Source organism: Narcine bancroftii, chromosome 2, assembly GCF_036971445.1.
Source record: "Narcine bancroftii isolate sNarBan1 chromosome 2, sNarBan1.hap1, whole genome shotgun sequence".
Lineage (NCBI taxonomy): Eukaryota > Metazoa > Chordata > Chondrichthyes > Torpediniformes > Narcinidae > Narcine > Narcine bancroftii.
Genome location: NC_091470.1, coordinates 193,101,006 through 193,120,733, shown reverse-complemented (window position 1 = coordinate 193,120,733; position 19,728 = coordinate 193,101,006). Strand labels below are relative to the sequence as shown.

The following is a 19,728-nucleotide window of genomic DNA, read 5'->3' as shown; positions in this document are numbered from 1 at the left end:
AGTCCCGTAACATCAATAATATATCGTTACCTCCTGAGGATGCTGCGAGACCAGCTGGGTTCATCCAGCATCGCTGTGCATTTTATAACAGTGTCCCAGTGGAGGGTTCCAATGAGAAGGAAAATCTCTTCGCACCAAGCAAGAGCCGTGTGAGAGCACTTGGGTGGGTTCATTCAGAAGCCTAATGCACAAGGGTAGGCAAGGGAGGGGGAGGGGAGTAGAGGAGGGGAGGGGAGTGGAGGAGGGTGGGCGAGGGAGGGGGAGGAGGGTGGAGGGCGGGGGAGGGGATTGGAGGAGGGTGGGCGAGGGAGGGGAGGGGCAGAGGGTGACAGGGTGGAGGAGGGTGGGTGAGGGTGTAGGAAGAGGGTGGGAGGGTGAAGAAGTGGATGAGAGGGTGGGGGAGGGAGGATGGAGGAGGGGAGTGGAGGAGGATAGGAGAGGGAGGGGGTAGGGAATGGAGGAGGGTGGGGAAGGGAGGGGAGTGGAGGAGGGTGTGAGGGTGGAGGAGGGTGTGAGGGTGGAGGAGGGTGAGAGGGAGGGGGAGGAGGGTGGAAGGGGGTAGGGTGGGGAAGGGAGGTGGAGGGGAGGGGAGTGGAGGTTGAGAGGGTGGGAGGGGTTTGGAGAAGGGTGGGAGTGGAGGAGGAGGGTGGAGAGAAGATGTGGAGGAGGGTGGGGAGGTGGTGGAGGAGGGTGGGGGAGGGAGGGGGAGGGGAGTGGAGGAGGGTGGAAGGGAGTGAGGAGGGTGAGGGGATTAGAGGAAGGTGAGGAAGGGAATGGGGGGGTGGAAGGAGCTGGAGGAATGAGTGAATAAACATTTCACTGAGCAAGCGGATGCTGGTCATGAAGGAATCTGGGCCGTTACTGTTCCGGGACATGTGCTAATTACAACATAAAATGAAAACTCTTGTGTGTTCCCCTGTTTTATTGGCCTCGAAGGACACAAGAAATATGCGTCCTCTCTGTAAACATAGTGATCTGTTAAATGTCTTTTCCAGGAATGTCACAATCTGAATCCGAACCAGATCCCAATTTATTGTCATTAACATGTCACAAAATGCATTGTTTTGCAGCAGTGTTACAGGGGGCACGTATTGCTGTAAAATTACTTGTAAATAAATCCGTGCAAAAGAGAAGAAAGTGAGGCCGTGTCTGTGGTTCATTGTCCGTTCAGGAATCTGGAGGTGGAGGGGAAGAAGCTGCCTTTGTGCCGCTGGGCGCTCATCTTCAGGCTCCTGGACCTCCTTCCCAATGGTAGCAGAGTGAAGAGGGCGCGGCCTGGGTGGTGGGGGCTTCTTGAGGATTGAGGCTGCTTTCTTAAGACACCAGCTCTTGCAGATGTCCTCAATGGAGTGAAGTCTGGTGCCCATGATGTCGCAGGCCGAGTTAACAACCCTCTGGAGTTTATTCTAGTCCAGGCAGTGATGCAACCGGCCAAAATGCTCCCCACGGGACACCTGTAGAAGTTTTCAAGAGTCTTTGGTGACATTGCTGTTTGGTGAGGCCAAATTTGGAGAATTGTGTGCAGTTTTGGTTACCGAACTACAGGAAAGATATCAATAAGATAGAAAGAGTGTAGAGATTTACTAGGATGTTGTCCGGCCTTGAGGAACTGAGTTACAGGGAAAGGTTACACAGGTTTGGACTTTATTCCCCTGGACCGTAGAAGAATGAGGGGAGATTTGATTGAGGTATTTAAAATTATGAGGGGGACAAACAGAGTAAATGTTGTTCGTCTTTTTCCACTGAGGGTCAGTGAGAGACAAACTAGAGGACATGGGTTAAGGGTGAAAGGGAAAAAGTTTAGGGGGAACTTCTTCACACAGAGAGTGGCAGGGGTGTGGAATGAGCTTGACTTTAACACTTAAGGAGAATTTGGACGGGTCTATGGTAGGGAGGGGAATGGACTGGGTGTCAGTGGGACCAGGCAGATTAGCCACCCATTTCAATTCCCCGTTCCATTTCCTTGCTGAAACCATCTATGGTTTCATGCAAGGCCAGACTGAGACCATCCACAAACTGGAGGAACAACATACCACCTTACCGTTAACATCGACTCCTCTGGTTTCCATTAAACCCTCTCCCACCATCTTTGTCCCCCTGTCCCCTGGTTCTGCCTCTTTCTCTCTCTCTCCCCCCTTTTCCCTTGTCTCCTTTCACAGAGCCAAGATCAGTCTCACCTCATCATCTCCAATTGTCTGTTGATCTGGATCCCTCCCCCTTCCCATTCTCACCCCCCTTTCCCTCCACAGCCTTTATTCTGAAACCCGCCTGCTTCCTTTTTGCCCACACCTTGAGGAAAGGGCTCAGGCCCAAAATGTCGGCAACAGATCTTCACTTCCTGTGGACGCCGCGAAACCGATTGAGTTTGTCCAGCATTTCTGTGTTTTTACGACAATCACCGCGTCTGCAGACTCTTGTGTTTCACTCCGTACAGGGCGGAGGGTTCCGATGAGAAGGAAAATCCCTTCGCGTCAAGCAAGGGCAGCGTGAGAGCACAGGGTGAGGTTCATCCAGGAGCCTGATGGCTGCAGAAAAGAAACCCTGTGGGTGCACAATTTGAGCCTTCTTCTGGACAGGGATATATCTTCATCTCCTGTGGACGCTGCAAGACTGGCTGAATTCCGGTCTTTATTAGTAGAACAGTCCAGCACAGTAGATGGACTGAAGGACCTGTTTCTAGGTTGTATTGTTCTCTGGCTCGATCAAGGCCATGATGATTATATGTGCCCTCAGATCAAAGTGCGGAGAGTTCTCTGTCACTCAGTGAGAGGAATAAGAACTGGTCGTTAATGACAGATCTTGTCAGTCACAGATCTCCCTGACTCCTGGACCTCAACAATCCATCAGCAGATGGAACTCACTGAGATAAGCCACGTTGTCACATTATGGGAAGTAGCAGGAATTAGGCTGTCACGCTGATTAACGCAGGCCAACAGGTATTCTACGTGAGGGAGACAGATTATTACAGTCTGGTTTTCAATCGCTTTGGACCCTGGGGTAATGGCAACGAGCAGCCGCTAATTAAACTTGAGGTTCAGTTACTATCCTTCCCCCATTCCCGCTGGGATGCGTGGGGAGAGGGTTGGGGAGGGCGGGATGCGCGGGGACAGGGTTGGGGCGGGCATTGCCTGACCGGCAGGGCTATTGAAGGGAGGGGGTCGGGGCAAATCAGGGAGGCGGGCCGGATCTCGACAGGGGGAAAAGCTCATCACAGGTAATTCGGGAGAGAGAGAGAGAGAGAGAGAGAAGGAGGGAGGGAGGGATAAGAACAAATAGTGAGATAGAAGAAAGAGTGTGAAGCCAAAGAAAGAGAGAAGGAATGGAGAGATAAAACGAGGTGGGGCAGAGAGAGGAGAAATTGAATAAGACAGAACACGAGAAGGAATGAGGCAGTGCAGTGAGAGGAGAGATCGAATGAGACAGTGAGAGAAGAGGAAATGAGGCAGGGCAGGGAGAGGAGAGATAGAATGAGACAGGACAGTGAGAGGAGAAATGGAATGAGGCAGGGCAGGGTGAAGAGAGAGAACGAGGCAATAAGAGCAGAGATGGAATGAGGCAGAGCAGGGTGAGGAGAGATAGAATGAGGCAATGAGAGGATAGATGGAATGAGGCAGGGCAGGGAGAATAGAGAGAATGAGGCAGTGAGAGGAGAGATGGAATGAGGCAGGGCAGGGTGAGGAGAGATAGATTAAAGCAGTGAGATGAATGATGGAATGAGGCAGGGCAGAGGGAGGAGAGATAGAATGAGGCAGGGCAGTGAGAGGAGAGATAGAATGAGACAGGACAGGGAGAGGAGAGATGGAATGAGGCAGGGCAGGGAGAAGAGAGAGAATGAGGCAGTGAGAGGAGAGATAGAATGAGGCAGGGCAGTGAAAGGAGAGATAGAATGAGACAGGACAGAGAGAGGAGAGAGAATGAGGCAGTGAGAGGAGAGATGGAATGAGGCAGAGCAGGGAGAAGAGAGAGAATGAGGCAGTGAGAGGAGAGATAGAATGAGGCAGTGAGAGGAGAGATGGTATGAGGCAGGGCAGGGAGAGGAGAGATAGAATGAGACAGGACAGTGAGAGGAGAGATGGAATGAGGCAGGGCAGGATGAAGAGAGAGAATGAGGCAGTGAGAGGAGAGATGGAATGAGGCAGAGCAGGGTGAGGAGAGATAGAATGAGGCAGTGAGAGGAGAGTTCGAATGAGGCAGGTCAAGGTGAGGAGAGATAGAATGAGACAGGACAGGGAGAGGAGAGATGGAATGAGGCAGGGCAGGGAGAAGAGAGATAGAATGAGGCAGTGAGAGGAGAGATGGAATGAGGTAGAGCAGGGTGAGGAGAGATAGAATGAGGCAGTGAGAGGAGAGATGGAGTGAGGCAGGGCAATGAGAGGAGAGATAGATTGAGGCAGTGAGATAAGAGATAGAAGGAGGCAGGGCAGAGGGAGGAGAGATAGAATAAGGCAGGGCAGTGAGGGGAGAGATAGAATGAGACAGGACAGGGAGAGGAGAGATAGAATGAGGCAGGGCAGTGAGAGGAGAAATGGAATGAGGCAGGGCAGGGTGAGGAGAGATAGATTGAGGCAGTGAGAGGAGAGATGGAATGAGGCAGGGCAGGGAGAGGAGAGATAGAATGAGGCAGGGCAGTGAGAGGAGAGATAGAATGAGACAGGACAGGGTGAGGAGAGATAGAATGAGGCAGTGAGAGGAGAGATGGAATGAGTCAGGGCAAGGTCAGGAGAGATAGAATGAGGCAGTGAGAGGAGAGATGGAATGAGGCAGATCAGGGTGAGGAGAGATAGAATGAGGCAGTGAGAGGAGAGATGGAGTGAGGCAGGGCAATGAGAGGAGAGATAGATTGAGGCAGTGAGATAAGAGATAGAAGGAGGCAGGGCAGAGGGAGGAGAGATAGAATAAGGCAGGGCAGTGAGAGGAGAGATAGAATGAGACAGGACAGGGAGAGGAGAGATAGAATGAGGCAGGGCAGTGAGAGGAGAAATGGAATGAGGCAGGGCAGGGTGAGGAGAGATAGATTGAGGCAGTGAGAGGAGAGATAGAATGAGACAGGGCAGGGAGAGGAGAGATGGAATGAGGCAGTGAGAGGAGAGATAGAATGAGACAGGACAGGGAGAGGAGAGATGGAATGAGGCAGTGAGAGGAGAGATAGAATGAGACAGGGCAGGGAGAGGAGAGATGGAATGAGGCAGTGAGAGGAGAGATAGAATGAGACAGGACAGGGAGAGGAGAGATAGAATGAGGCAGTGAGAGGAGAGATGGAATGAGGCAGGGCAGTGAGAGGAGAGATGGAATGAGACAGAGCAGGGTGAGGAGTGATAGATTGAGGCAGTGAGAGGAGAGATAGAATAGGGCAGGGCAGAGAGAGGAGAGATAGAATGAGACAGGACAGGGAGAGGAGAGATAGAATGGCAGGGAGGGGAGAGATGGAATGAGGCAGGGCAGGGTGAGGAGAGATGGAATGAGGCAGAGCAGGGTGAGGAGAGAGAATAATAGGAGAGATGGAATGAGGCAGGGTAGGGTGAGGAGAGAATGAGGCAGGAAGAGGAGAGATGGAATGAGGTAGTGCATGGTTAGAAGAGATAGAATGAGGTAGTGAGAGGAGAGATGGAATGAGGCAGGGCAGGGTGAGGAGAGATAGATTGAGGCAGTGAGATGAGAGTTGGAAGGAGGCAGGGAGAGGTGAGATGGAATGAGGCAGGGCAGTGAGAGGAGAAATGGAATGAGGCAGGGCAGGGTGAGGAGAGATAGATTGAGGCAGTGAGAGGAGAGATGGAATGAGGCAGGGCAGGGAGAGGAGAGATAGAATGAGGCAGGGCAGTGAGAGGAGAGATAGAATGAGACAGGACAGGGAGAGGACAGATAGAATGAGGCAGTGAGAGGAGAGATGGAATGAGGCAGGGCAAGGTCAGGAGAGATAGAATGAGACAGGACAGGGAGAGGAGAGATGGAATGAGGCAGGGCAGGGAGAAGAGAGATAGAATGAGGCAGTGAGAGGAGAGATGGAATGAGGCAGGGCAGGGTGAGGAGAGATAGATTGAGGCAGTGAGATGAGAGTTGGAAGGAGGCAGGGAGAGGTGAGATGGAATGAGGCAGGGCAGTGAGAGGAGAGATGGAATGAGTCAGGGCAGGGTGAGGAGAGATAGATTGAGGCAGTGAGAGGAGAGATGGAATGAGGCAGGGCAGGGAGAGGAGAGATAGAATGAGGCAGGGCAGTGAGAGGAGAGATAGAATGAGACAGGACAGGGAGAGGACAGATAGAATGAGGCAGTGAGAGGAGAGATGGAATGAGGCAGGGCAGGGAGAGGAGAGATAGAATGAGGCAGGGCAGGGAGAGGAGATTTAGAATGAGGCAGAGCAGTGAGAGGAGAGATAGAATGAGACAGTACAGGGAGAGGAGAGATAGAATGACGCAGTGAGAGGAGAGATGGAATGAGGCAGGGCTGGGTGAGGAGAGATAGAATGAGGAAGTGAGAGGAGAGATGGAATGAGGCAGAGCATGATGAGGAGAGATAGAATGAGGCAGTGAGTGGAGAGATGAAATGAGGCAGGGCAGGGTGAGGAGATATAGATTGAGGCAATGAGATGAGAGTTGGAAGGAGGCAGGGAGAGGTGAGATGGAATGAGGCAGGGCAGTGAGAGGAGAGATGGAATGAGTCAGGGCAGGGTGAGGAGAGATAGATTGAGGCAGTGAGAGGAGAGATGGAATGAGGCAGGGCAGGGAGAGGAGAGATAGAATGAGGCAGGGCAGTGAGAGGAGAGAGAATGAGGCAGTGAGAGAAGCGATGGAATGAGGCAGGGTAGGGTGAGGAGAGATAGATTGAGGCAATGAGATGAGAGTTGGAAGGAGGCAGGGAGAGGTGAGATGGAATGAGGCAGGGCAGTGAGAGGAGAGATGGAATGAGTCAGGGCAGGGTGAGGAGAGATAGATTGAGGCAGTGAGAGGAGAGATGGAATGAGGCAGGGCAGGGAGAGGAGAGATAGAATGAGGCAGGGCAGTGAGAGGAGAGATAGAATGAGACAGTACAGGGAGAGGAGAGTTAGAATGACGCAGTGAGAGGAGAGATGGAATGAGGCAGGGCTGGGAGAGGAGAGATAGAATGAGGAAGTGAGAGGAGAGATGGAATGAGGCAGAGCATGATGAGGAGAGATAGAATGAGGCAGTGAGAGGAGAGATGGAATGAGGCAGAGCAGGATGAGGAGAGATAGATTGAGGCAATGAGGAGAAATGGAATGAGGTAGGGCAGGGAGAGGAGAGAGAATGAGGCAGTGAGAGAAGCGATGGAATGAGGCAGGGTAGGGTGAGGAGATAGAATGAGACATGGAAAGGAGAGATGGAATGAGGCAAAGCAGTGTGAGGAGAGATAGATTGAGGCAATGAGAGAAGAGATGGAATGAGGAAGTGTGAGGAGAGATGGAATGAGGCAGGGTAGGGTAAGGAGAGAGAATGAGGCAGGGAGAGGAGAGATGGAATGAGGAAGTGTGAGGAGAGATGGAATTAGGCAGGGCAGGGAGAAGGGGCCTTTAACGTCGTCGTCGCTCGTCATCTATTTGTTATTTATATGTTTAACGGTGGGTGTCTTGGTCAGCCCAATGGTGATACTGCATTGCCACCGAATCCCGCATTGTCTGTCAAGAGTTTGTACGTTCTCCCCGTGTCTGCGCGTGTTTTCCCTGGGGACTCTGATTTCCTCCCAATGTTCAAAATGAACTGGGGTTGTAGGTTAATTGGGCAGCACTGGCTCGTGGGCCGGAAGGGCCTATTACCGTGTTGTGTGTCTAAATTAATTTAATGCAAACTGTTGTCTTTTTATTTACAAGCTACAACAGATAAAAACTGTGGTGGAATGTACATTGCATTTTTCCATCCCCGTGACACCTTCTCGTTACTCCCCCGTTCCCCATTATCCCCCTGTGACACCTTGTCGTTCCCTCCATACCCTGTTACCCCATGACACCTTGTCGTTCCTCCCATACCCCGTTACCCCCGTGACACCTTGTTGTTACCACCCCTGTGACACCTTGTCGTTCCCCCTCTCCCCCGTTACCCCCTGTGACACCATGTCACTCCCCCGCATTCCCTGTAACCATCCCATGACACCTTGTTGTTCCGCCATTCCCACCCCTGTGACACCTTGTCATTCCCCTCGTTCCCCGTTACCACCCCCGTGACACCTTATAGTCCCTCCCCCCCATCCTTGTACCCCATTGCTACCCCTGTGGTGAGAGAAGAACACCAGATTGGATGTGCGACAATCGTTCCCCACCCCCCAGACCACCCACGGGGGCACCTTCACGACCGTCTCCGATAGTTCCTGAGGTATGGCCTGGCTACCTGCCAGGTACCGCAACGTGTGTCTGACACCACACACGTTGAGAGCTGCTATTGGAGTCTCCAGTGAGCCCCCAAGCCCACCGCTCAGTTGATCTGCAGCACTAAGAGTGGGATCGCACTGTAAATGACAATAAGCTAATTAGCGATCCTGTGAGCCTCTCCAAGCGGGCACACGTACCCAGGGCTCTGCTCTTGCGTCAGACATGTGTGGCCTGGAATTTAAATCTTCACAGATTTATTTAATTTAAAATCCCCACCTGGGATTCGAAATCACGTCATAGCGTCAATGGCCCAGAAATATGACTGGTAGCTGAACGAGTAAACTCCCCGAATAATTTCTGAATGTGCTTGTAAACACCAGGGAGTCATTGGAGTTAAGTGGAAAGAGGTGCCTCAAAGGGGAGGGAATTCGGTAAATGAGGGTGAAATTCAAATAACCGAGGATGCCCAGTGTGGTCTGAGACGGCCCCTGTCCAACCGAACGAAACTGCGTTCTCCGGTCCTCGGGGCAATACACGCAGACACACACTCAGACATAACACACGTCCAAACAAGCAGTACACACGCAGGACAAGTATTTCATCTCTACAAATAAATCAATAAATGTCATTTCGTGAAAAAGAGGGTCATTGTGGGCATTTCCTTTGGTCGTTCAGCGTCCTCGCTGCCCGTGGGAAGAAGCTGTTCCTCAGCCTGGTGGTGCTGGCTCTGATCCTCCTGCAACTCTTCCCCGATGGAAGATGCTGTGGGCGATTTTCCCCACCCTCCTCAGGCAATGATCCCGGTGGATCACATTCAGCTCCCCACCCCCTTCGTTCTCCATTCACAGAGCCCCCACATCCTATTTGCTGGTGTGCCCTCCCATATCCGCCTGTGGGACCGTGCTCCTCCCCCCCTCACCACTTTGTTCGGGCGCCTGTCCACATTTTGCTCCTTCCTTGATGAAGGCCCCCAAGCCCGAATCGTCGGGTCTGAACTTTGACCTTTGCTGTATCGAGGACCCTCTTTGACCTGATGAATTTCCCCATCGTCGGGTTTTGACTTCTACCGCCCCCTTTCTTGTCTCTGGCACCCCTACCCCCTCCTGTCCGCCAACACTCTCTGGCTGACCAATCTCTCGCTGGCCCCTGTCTACGCCCTCCCAGTCCATCCACATATCACCAGGGAAAACTGTCTCGCCCATGGAGTCCATTTGATCCATCAAGTCCAGGCCAAACCAATCGGAGCCAACCCCTGCTCTTTCTGATCGTTTCTGTATTTTCCCGCTCTCTGTGCAAAGCCCATAGCCATTTGCACGTTCTCGATCCGCCCACCAATCATGGAGCATCCCTCAATCTATCCCCAACTGTACTGGACATCTCATGACAGGACAACCCACCCCCATGGATGTGGAATAGCACAGAAGTAGATCTCATCACAGCCATGAAGATCATCTTGCCAGAGGGTCAACTTGCCCCCATCATCTATACCTGTCTGCGTTTGTTCCAACATCCATCTAAACCCGTCCTATCCCTGGATCTGTCCAAACATCCCACCCACACTGGTCCCACCTGCCCATAATCCATGCTAGTGAAACATAGACGTCTGCAGACGCTGTGACCCAGCCGGTCTCGCAGCATCCACAGGAGGTAACGATATATCACCAATGTTTTGGGCCTGAGCCCTTCCTCAAGGAATCTTTGCTTACATCTTGAGGAAGAGCTCAGGCCCGAAACATCCGTGATATATCGTTACCTCCTCTGGACGCTGCGAGACCGGCTGAGTTCTGAGTTCCTCCAGCGTTTCGGAGTGTTTTTACAATCCCACCAAACCCATCTTATCCATGGATCCATCCAATTTTTTTTCTTAAACGTTCCAATAGTCCCTGTCTCAGCCACCCCCTCTGGGAGCCCATTTCACACATCCACCCACCCTCTGTGTAAAAACATTCCCCCTCAGGTTCATGTTAAACCCCCCACCTTAAACCCGTGTCCTCTGGTAACCGATTCCTCTGCTCTGTGTAAGGCTCTCCACATTCACCCTATCTGTTCCTCCCGTGATTCTGTCCACGTCTGTGAGATCACCCCTCATCCTTCTGTGCCCCAGCCTGCACCACCCCCCCCCACCCCCGCCCCCCCCCCCCCCACCGAGTCCTGGCAACATCCTCGTCAGCTCTCCAGCTCGACAACACCTTTCCTGCAGCGTGGTGACCAAACCGGAACACAATCCCCCAGATGGGGCCTCGCCAACGTCTTGTTCAAATGCGACCGCTCTGAGCTGATATCTCACACCGCTGGAGATGGTCCACTGAATCTCCCACGGAGCTCTGTCCTAATCCCAGCTGTTGTCCGACTGCTGATGTTCCTCTGGGTCAGTTCAACTGCAACTCTGACAACTCCCACGTTGTCAGGCCCACCCTCTGCACTCCCGCCAGCCACATACAGCGAGCGGCTCTACCCACACCCAGGACACTCTGCATTTGCGTTGCACCAGTTTTCTCCATGCAAGCTCCGGAAATGTGGGTTCATATACACAACACAGGCACTGAGAGTGTGTGTGTATGTGTGCATTAGTATGCACGTAAGCGTGTGTGTGTCACATAATAAATTTAGAATGTAACATACATTGAATTCTTTAACTTTGTCCACTGTCAGGCAGAGTCACCGCTTTGTCCAGTGCCCCTCACAGAAACCCCCAGCCCCTGGAGATCCTCGCCGATCTCCCCTCAAAATACTGACCAGGTCGAGATCAGACAATCTCATGCGTATTCAGGCAAATTGTTGGTGTGTGTGACAGAACATATGAGGGAGATTTAGTGTGTGTGTGTGTGTGTGTGTGTGTAGGAGCATGAGGAAGAGTTAGTGTGATATGTGAGAGTGTTAGTGTATGCGTCTGTGTACCAGAGCGTGTGTGCATTTGCGGGAGAGTTAATGTGTATGTGTGAGTTCGTTTGCCTGTGAGACAGTGCACAGGTGTGCGAGAGGAAGTGAGGGGGGAAGAGTGCGAGTGTGCCCACAATGTTGTGCTCTCCCTTCCTCACCCCTCTACCTCCCCCCATACTGTCCCCACTTCCTCTCCCCCCTACTGCCTAATTTCCTCCCCACCCAGCGAGAGGGGCTGGGACCCATTACCTCCTTAAATCTTTACTCCCACATCCGTATCCCCCAGCCCGAGGCCTGAAGCAAGGAGCGTCCATGGTTAACCGAATGGTGTGGCAGTCAGCCCAACGCTGTTCCAACGCCAGCGATTGGGACCGGGGTTCGAATCCCATGATGTCTGTGAGGAGTCTGGATGCTTTCCCTGTGTCTACGTGGGTTTTCCCTGGGGGCTCCGGTTTCCTCCCACCGTTCGAAACATACCGGTTCATTGGGCGACATAGGGGTACTGTAATTTTAAAATTATAAGAGTGCAGAATACAGACCCTTCTGTCCTCGATGTTGTGCTGACCCATATCTACCTAACAAATAAAAATGGAACGCTTCCAACCCTGTAATTTTTCTTCCATCCATGAGCCTGTCTACAAGTCTCTTAAATGCCCCTAATGTTCCAGCCTCCACCACCACCCCTGGCAAGGCATTCCAGGCCCCCAAATCTTACATGTAAAAATCTTACCCCTAATGTCTCCCCTAAACTTCCCTCCCTTCACTCTGTACAGACGATCCCTGGTGTTTGCTGAGTCCCCCGGAAAACAGGCGCTGGCCGATCTACGCCTCTCAGAATTTTGTCGATCTCTACCAATGAGATGAAATCCTTGGACATGCGGGGATGAAATGTAAAACCAGGCAGACAGGAGTTAAAATACTTTCAGAAGTTTAATACAGAGGGGCATCTCTGGCACCCCGGTGTTTGTGGAGGGATGTCATTGCCAAACCCCATACACACCAGGGGTGTCAGTAAGACCATCTCAGGTGGCCGGGGCTCCCTGACACAGAGGTACACACCAGGCACAGAGGGCACAGGGTCCCACGGCCACCCCAATAGCCCCTGAGAGGCTTGCTCCATCATCGGTGGCCATTCAGCCCTCCCTTTAACCCCTATCCCTTCCCCTCTGCCTTCCAAACAATGCTGAGAGTGGGGGGAAAGGGCCCAATCAGCGGCTGACCCAATTGACCAATTGCAGAGGGGGCTGCGACTCTAATTCACCCCTCCCCTACTCCCGACCAGGAGGGGGGTCAGGACACCCGACTATCACCACCCCTGGGTGCCTTTGGGTCAATGGGCCCTGGATTTAGGGGTTTGGAAAAGGGGGGGAATTTTTTGATTTCCCCTTTCACCTCAAAACCCCGATAAGCTGTGTTGGCCCCTCTCCTCCCTCCCGCTTGCCAGCACCCCTCCCCTTTCTTTCCCTTGACCCCCTCCATCTCCCTCACTGGATAGCCAGGTTAGTCAAAAAAAAGTGGGGTGGGAGAGGCAGAGAGAGAGTGAGAAAAAGAGGGGGAGAGGGAAAGGGGGAGAGAGAGAGGGGGAAGGGTAGAGGGAGGAATGGAGAGTGGGGGAGGGAGAGAGGGGAAGGGGAGGGAGGGGGGAGGGAAGAAAAGGAGTGGGAGGGGGGGAAAAGGGGAGGGAGAAAGGGGGAAGGGGAGGGAAAAAGGGGGAAGGGGAGGGAGAGGGGAGAGTGGGAGGGGAGGGGAAAGAGAGAGAGGAGCTTAGCCTCATGCATGGATCGATCCATGAGGAGCCCCTGAACACATCCAACCCTTACCAGCTGGACTTAAAACATTACTTATTATACAAGAAAAAAAGTCTCTTCAAAAGAGAATTAAATGTAGAAAACCTGGCACCCAGTTAAAATTGGTCATTAACGATTATATTAACATTGTTTTTTCCCACATGGGGGAATCCAGGCTATCGCCCAATCCCAGTGAAGTAAATCCATTCATCTTCAATATGAAGACGTTAGGCCCAAATAGTATCTCCGTCCTGCACAGAGTTTGGCTCGTTCCGGTGTCCCTGACTTGACAAGGCCAAAGCCTCACCATCTCTCTATATCACCATGGGACCCCCGACTGTGCTCTGTAAGAGCAGGATTGTAAAAGTGCAAAGGACCGAGCGTAAGAACACAATTGAGAGTTCTGGAAGCCCCTCCCCAATCCCTCCTTCCCCTCAGCAGCCCAAGGAATGGTGGAGTGGGGAAGGCGAGGATGAGCTGGGTCCCAGGAGGGGGCTCATGGCCCAAAGGTCCATTTCCACTCCCCCCTCCCCTCCGTCAGATGAGGGCGGAGGATGGCAGCTTGGCTTGTGCCGACATTTCCTGGATGCTGGAGAGGATCTTCTTCTGGTGGCCAGCAAGAGTCACCCCAATCCGGAGTAGGTCCCTGAGGGGGAATCAAACCAGTGTCAGAGGCAGAGCGTCTCCCCTCTCCTCAACTCTCTCCCCTCCAATCCTCCCACTCCTCCTTCATTCTAATCCTCCCTCAATCTCCCCCCCTTCTTTACTTCCACCTCTTTCCCTCTCCCCCACAATGGTCCCCCCGTTCCACAGAAACTGATGATGAACGCAATCCACTGGGGGTTCTTGGTGGGTCGAGCTGCACCCGTGGGAGAGAGGGGACAGCCAGCGATGGGGTGGGGGAGTCAGAACCTTCACAGTCAAACCTCCCCATGTCTCTATCATCCTCCCATTCCTTCTGGGCCCATGTCCAAACTCTGCCCTCATTAGACCGGCCGTGTCTCCCGGGGCAAAACTCTTCTCCAGGATGTTGGAGAAGAGGATGGGAAGGGAGGGGTGAGGCCTGGTCCCCAGCAGGTTCAGGATGGCATAACTAGATGGATGAGTCACAGAGAGTGGGAGGGTGATTTTAATTTTTTTAAAATTTAGACACACAGCACTGTTACAGGCCATTTTGGCCCGTGAGTCCGTGCCGCCCAATTTACACCCTATTAACCTACTACCCCTGGTAGTTTTTTTGAAGGGTGGAAGGAAACAGGAGCCCCTGGAGAAAACCCACGCATACACGGGGAGATCGTACAGACAGCGCAGGATTCAAACCCAAGTCCGGTCCCAATCACTGGCATGTAAAGGTGTTGGGCGAACCGCTACACAAACCCTGCCGCTGCAGATTGAGAGGAGGTTGCCTGAATTGGAAAATGTCTTGTGAGACAAGGTTGGCAGAGCTGGGGACATTTTCTGTGGAGCAAAGAAGGACTAGAGAAGACAATAGTTTCAATCCTAAAACTCGTTAGACTCGGTTATTTCTTCATATATCTGGCAGGGAAAACAAAAATAAAAACTAAAAGGAATGGGGGTTACCCAAATTTTCAATTTTATTGTTGATCGATTAATACACGTAATTTACTCTCATTATTGATTTTGATAAAATTAGTGAATCACCTTCTCGGGTAGAAATGTAGCTGATGTTTTCTAAAAATTCCTCCATGTTGGCAATTTACCCTTTTCCTTTTCTAAATTGACACATAATCGGGTAATGAGAAATAGGCAGAGAATATGGGCTCAATTTAGAAAATGCTTTGGTGACAACAGTTTCTCTCTTGTCTCTTGCTACACAATCATCTTCTTCAGCCGTCTGTGAGAGTCGCAGGATTTAGGGAATGGGACAGATCAGGAATCAAATGTTATAAAGATCTTTTTTTTTCGCGATAACTTTGCCTCTTTTGAACAGCTAAATTTAATCTTTCTTATCGACATTTCTTTAGATATTTACAAGTTAGACATTTTGTTCAGTCTGATTTTCCTCGAATTTCAAATTTTGATGTATTTTTAAATTTACGGTTCGTTCATGGAAACAGGCCATTTCGGCCCTTCTAGTCCATACTAAGTCCTCTCCTCTCGTCCCACCTACCTGCACCCTGCCATAACCCTCTATTCCTCTCCCATCCATATCCTTAAATGACAAAATGGACCCTGCCACCACTACCTCTCCTGGAAGCTCATTCCACACACTCACCACTCTCTGAGTAAAGAAGTTCCCCCTCAAATTACTCTAAACTTTTTCCCCTTAACTCTTAACTCATGGCCTCTTGTTTCAATCTCTCCCACTCTCAATGGACCTAATTTGCTCATTCTTTCTTACATTTATAACGACTGACTGATTTAAGATCAGCCTCCAAGGTTGGCATTAAGAGCGACTGAGAATGAGATTTTCAGACGAAGATTGGATCTCCACTCTCACTTATATGACTCCTCATTTTGTCAAGGTGGTGCACAGAACTCATATGTTCAAACTTAAATGATCTTGTTTTTATGCAGATGTTGATCCACTTTGTGAGAAATGTAAATTAGAAGCTTCACTGATTCATATGTTTCGGGTGTGTGCCAATGTTGGAAGATTTTGGGAAAATATTTTCCAAATGTAACAATTTTTAAGATCAAAATAGACCCCTGCTCTTTAATTGCCTTTTTGGTTTTTCTCGCGAACCGGATCTACCTCTTTCCAGATCCCGGAGAAATGTTGATGAACAGACGAGCAATTTTAATAAAATGGAAAGATGGCTCTTCACCTACCCATACACAGGGGTTAGAAATCCGGAGCTTCTCAACCTTCTCTTCCCACTTTAAGTAATCCCTATGCTATGTGATTAGTAAGGGATTGCTTAAGGTGGGATGTGAATGGGAAGGGAAGGTTGAGAACTACTGCTCTAGACCCAATTGTTACTGAAAATTTCTCATTTCCTTTGGAGCTCTGAAACCATGCACATAACGAGCCAATGAAGGACGATTAAAACAGTGGCTTCAAACTTTTTCTTCACATAGGCAATCCCTTACTAATCACAGAGTAATGATGGCCTAGGGATTACTTAAAGTGGGGATGTGAGTGGAAAGAAAAAGGTTGAGAACCACTGGGTTACATGATGTAATGTCCTATTTAAGCTTGGAGAATATTAGATACAACATGATAGACAGAAAGTTTCAATTTGAAGAGATGTGGGGTCTGTTCATAGATTATTATCATTATTGGAAGATTTAAGAAGTTTGGATGCTCTGGAGATTCTCTGTCCTGTGTCTGAAGTTTGCTATTCGATCCTCATTACATCCTTTTCTACAAGGTAACCTTGATTAGAAAAAGGGGGGTCGATTAGATCTAGTGTTAGGGATTTTTTTAGATTAACTTGTTAAATATGGGTTTAATTATGGTTGACAGAGCAGATAGTTAAATTAGGCAGAATTTTAAGGGATTGTCCAATGTAGTTTTATATGTACAGTGCCTGTTTCCCAGGACAGGAATAGCAAACACCAGAGGACGTGTGTACAAAGTGAAGGGAGGGAAGTTTAGGGGAGATGTCAGGGTTACGTTTTTTTAAACACAGAGAGTTGTGGGGACCTGGAATGCCTCACCAGGGTGGTGGTGGAGGCTGAAACACTGGGGGCATTTAAGAGACTCAGGCTTATGAATGGAAGGAAAATAGAGGGTAACGAGGTGGGGGGGGTTAGTATTTGTTGGAGGTGTATGTGGGCCAGCTGTGGACCACATTGAGGGCTCTGTATTCTAAGCCTGGAATGGGAGGGGGTGAGAGGTTGGATGAAGAAGGATTCTTCCCCATGCCCAGTTGCGAGTTCCCCCACTGTGAGCTCCAGCCACCTACACCCCCCGCCGAGCCCCCACATACGAAGGGGTGACATACTCTGCTGACACTTGAGCGATGAGGTCGAAGGCCGTGAAGCCGGCGTTGATGAAGTTCTCCTCGTACCGGCCCATCTTTATGGCTTGCAGCCACTCGCTTACAGTGTGGAAGGCCGGGGAGTGCGGCCGCGCGCGGTCAAGTAATGGCTGGGATGGCCTGCGGGGAGACAGGAACGCTTGGTTACTTGATGGCCCAGTGGACTCCCTCCCCTCCCCTCTCTCCCCAACAGTTCATCCAACCCAGCCCATCCAGAGGAAACCCGGAGTAGACCCATGCAGGTCGCAGGGAGATGGCAAGGTCTCATTACCGGAGGGCCTGGAAGACTCAGGGGAAGAGAGGGATGAATCAGAGAGGAAATGAAAAGAAGGAGGGGGTGATGAGATGGGGAGAGAGAGAGAGAGATAGAAAGGGGGTAAAGGAGGGAGGAGATAAAAGAGGGGGAGAGGGAGAGAGCAGGGGGGAGAGACAGACAGACAGCGAGAGCAGGGTTGACTGCGAGCCAGGTCCCCCTTTGCCCCTTAGGAGGGTGGGAGATGGAAGTGGGGGGGGGCAGGCAGAGAAGAGATCACTCACAGTCCAGACTCCCGGGTCATGATCTTCAGGCTGGCTGGGTTGCGAATCAGCCTGTCCAAGGAGCTGACGATGTGTACGAAGCGTGGCCTGGATCCCCTATCCTTCTGCCAGCAATCCAGCATCAGCTGGTGCAGGGAGCTGGGGCAGCCGGTGGGTGGAGGCAGGCGGTAATCCTGCTCAATGGCGTTGATCACCTGGGGGTACAGGGAGGGGGTCGAAGATCAGGCCCAGCTTGTCGTCCGCTCAATTCCATGGGGTACAGGGAGGGAGTGAAGATCAGACCCAGCCTGTCGCCCGTGCAGTTCCACAGGGCATCTGTGTCTCTGTGCTGAGGGTCTGGGGTTTTACTGTTCATATGGTATGTGGGTGGGGGGTGGGGTGTGTGTGTGCGCGCATGCATGTGTGTGTGAGCGCATGTGTATGTGAGAGAGGGGTTAAGAGAGAGAAAGAGGGGGAAGAGAGAGAGAAGGGACTAGGGGGAGATTGGGAGAATGAAAGAGGGGAGAAAGGGGCAGAAGAGAGAGGGAGGAAGGGGGAAAGTGGAAGAGATGGGAGAGAAACAAAGTGGAGAGGGAGGAGAGATAAGGGGGAGAGATGGGGAAACACAAGGGAAGAAAGACGGGGAGAGACAAGGGAAGAGACGGGGAGAAACAGGAGTAGGGGGAGTGCACGAGTGAATGTGAGTGTGGGTGAGTGTTTGAAGTTTACGTTCTCCCGGTGTGAGTTCCCCATCCGAGCGCAGTCTTCCCCGCACCATCCGAAAGGCCCATGCAACATACCGAAGGTGATCAGGGAAATGGGGGATTTGAGAGGATCAGTAGAGGGATAGTCAGCATGGGTTTGGAGGGTGTGAGGGCTTGCCTCAGTGTTGGACAGATCCGAGATTGTCCGGGCAGCCACCAGCGTGTACAGGGATGAATCTGGCGGCATGGGAACACTCACATCCTGGTTGGACATGTCCCAGTACGGCCTCTCGCCAAACGACATCACCTCCCACATGACAATGCCATAACTCCACACGTCGCTGGCTGTGGTGAACTTGCGGTAGGCAATGGCTTCTGGGGACGTCCACCGGATTGGGATCTTCCCACCCTGCGGGTAGGAGGACAGGGGTCAGTCCGGGTCAGGGGGGGCCGGGACAGAGAGGGGGGAGAGAGGGCAGCTGGCTAGGGGTCAGTCCAGATTAGGGGAAGGTACTGGGGGGGGGGAGCAGGAGGGCAGGGTAGTGGGAGAGGAGGAGAAGGGAGAGATGGAGGGGACGTGTGAGGGATGAGGAGGGGAGATGGGGGGAGGGGAGACAGGGAAGGGATGGCAAGGAGGGAGGAAGGGTAGACGTTGGGTGAAGGGGACGAGGAGGAGAGGAGATGGGGGACAGGGAAGGGGAGGAGGGGAGGAGGGAGGGGAGACGGGTAGACAGTGGGTGAGGGGGATGGCAAGGAGATGGGGGGAGGATGATGAGATGGGCAAGGGAGGTAGGGGGCGCAGGAGGTGAATCCAGGCAGAGGGAGGAGTGGAGATTGTGGGAGGGGGCAGCAGGGCTGGGAAGGGGAAACGGGGGGAGGGGAAGGTTTCAGGAGGGGAAGACTGGTTTCTGGTGGAGGGGGGGGTTTCGGATGGACGGGGTTTTCGATGGGGGGTGAGGTTGCGGACTTGGGGAGAGGTTGCGGACTGGGGGAGAGGTTGCGGACTGGCGGAGAGGTTGTGGACTGGGGGAGAGGTTGCGGACTGGGGGAGAGGTTGCGGACTGGGGGAGGTTGCGGACGGTGGAGGTTGTCGATGGGGGGAGGTTGCGGACGGGGGAGGTTGCGGACGGGGGAGGTTGCGGACGGGGGAGGTTGCGGACGGGGGGACGTTGCGGACGGGGGAGGTTGCGGACGGGGGAGGTTGCGGACGGGGGAGGTTGCGGACGGGGAGGTTGCGGACGGGGGAGGTTGCGGACGGGGGAGGTTGCGGAGGGGGAGGTTGCGGACGGGGGAGGTTGCGGACGGGGGGAGGTTGCGGACGGGGGGAGGTTGCGGACGGGGGAGGTTGCGGACGGGGGGAGGTTGCGGATGGAGGGAGGTTGCGGACGGGCGGAGGTTGCGGACGGGCGGAGGTTGCGGACGGGCGGAGGTTGCGGACGGGGGGAGGTTGCGGACGGGGGGAGATTGCGGACGGGGGGAGATTGCGGACGGGGGAGATTGCGGACGGGGGAGGTTGCGGACGGGGGGAGGTTGCGGACGGGGCCTCACCAAGGAGCTGGTGTAGGTGGGTCCGATGAGTTA

The 19,728-nt window shown here is 52.5% G+C and overlaps 1 protein-coding gene across 1 annotated transcript; it reads right to left on the bottom strand.

The window, feature by feature from the left end:
- Positions 1-12,104: 12,104 nt before the first annotated feature.
- Positions 12,105-19,722, bottom strand: LOC138754869 (ephrin type-B receptor 4-like). Its single transcript, XM_069919792.1, has 5 exons — positions 19,696-19,722; positions 18,407-18,556; positions 17,465-17,658; positions 16,892-17,047; positions 12,105-13,626 (listed from the first exon to the last, which is right to left on the bottom strand). Exons 2-5 carry the CDS (start codon positions 18,461-18,463, stop codon positions 13,518-13,520), a joined length of 516 nt encoding a protein of 171 aa, XP_069775893.1. The 5' UTR covers positions 18,464-18,556; positions 19,696-19,722; the 3' UTR covers positions 12,105-13,517.
- Between the last annotated feature and the right edge of the window lie 6 nt (positions 19,723-19,728).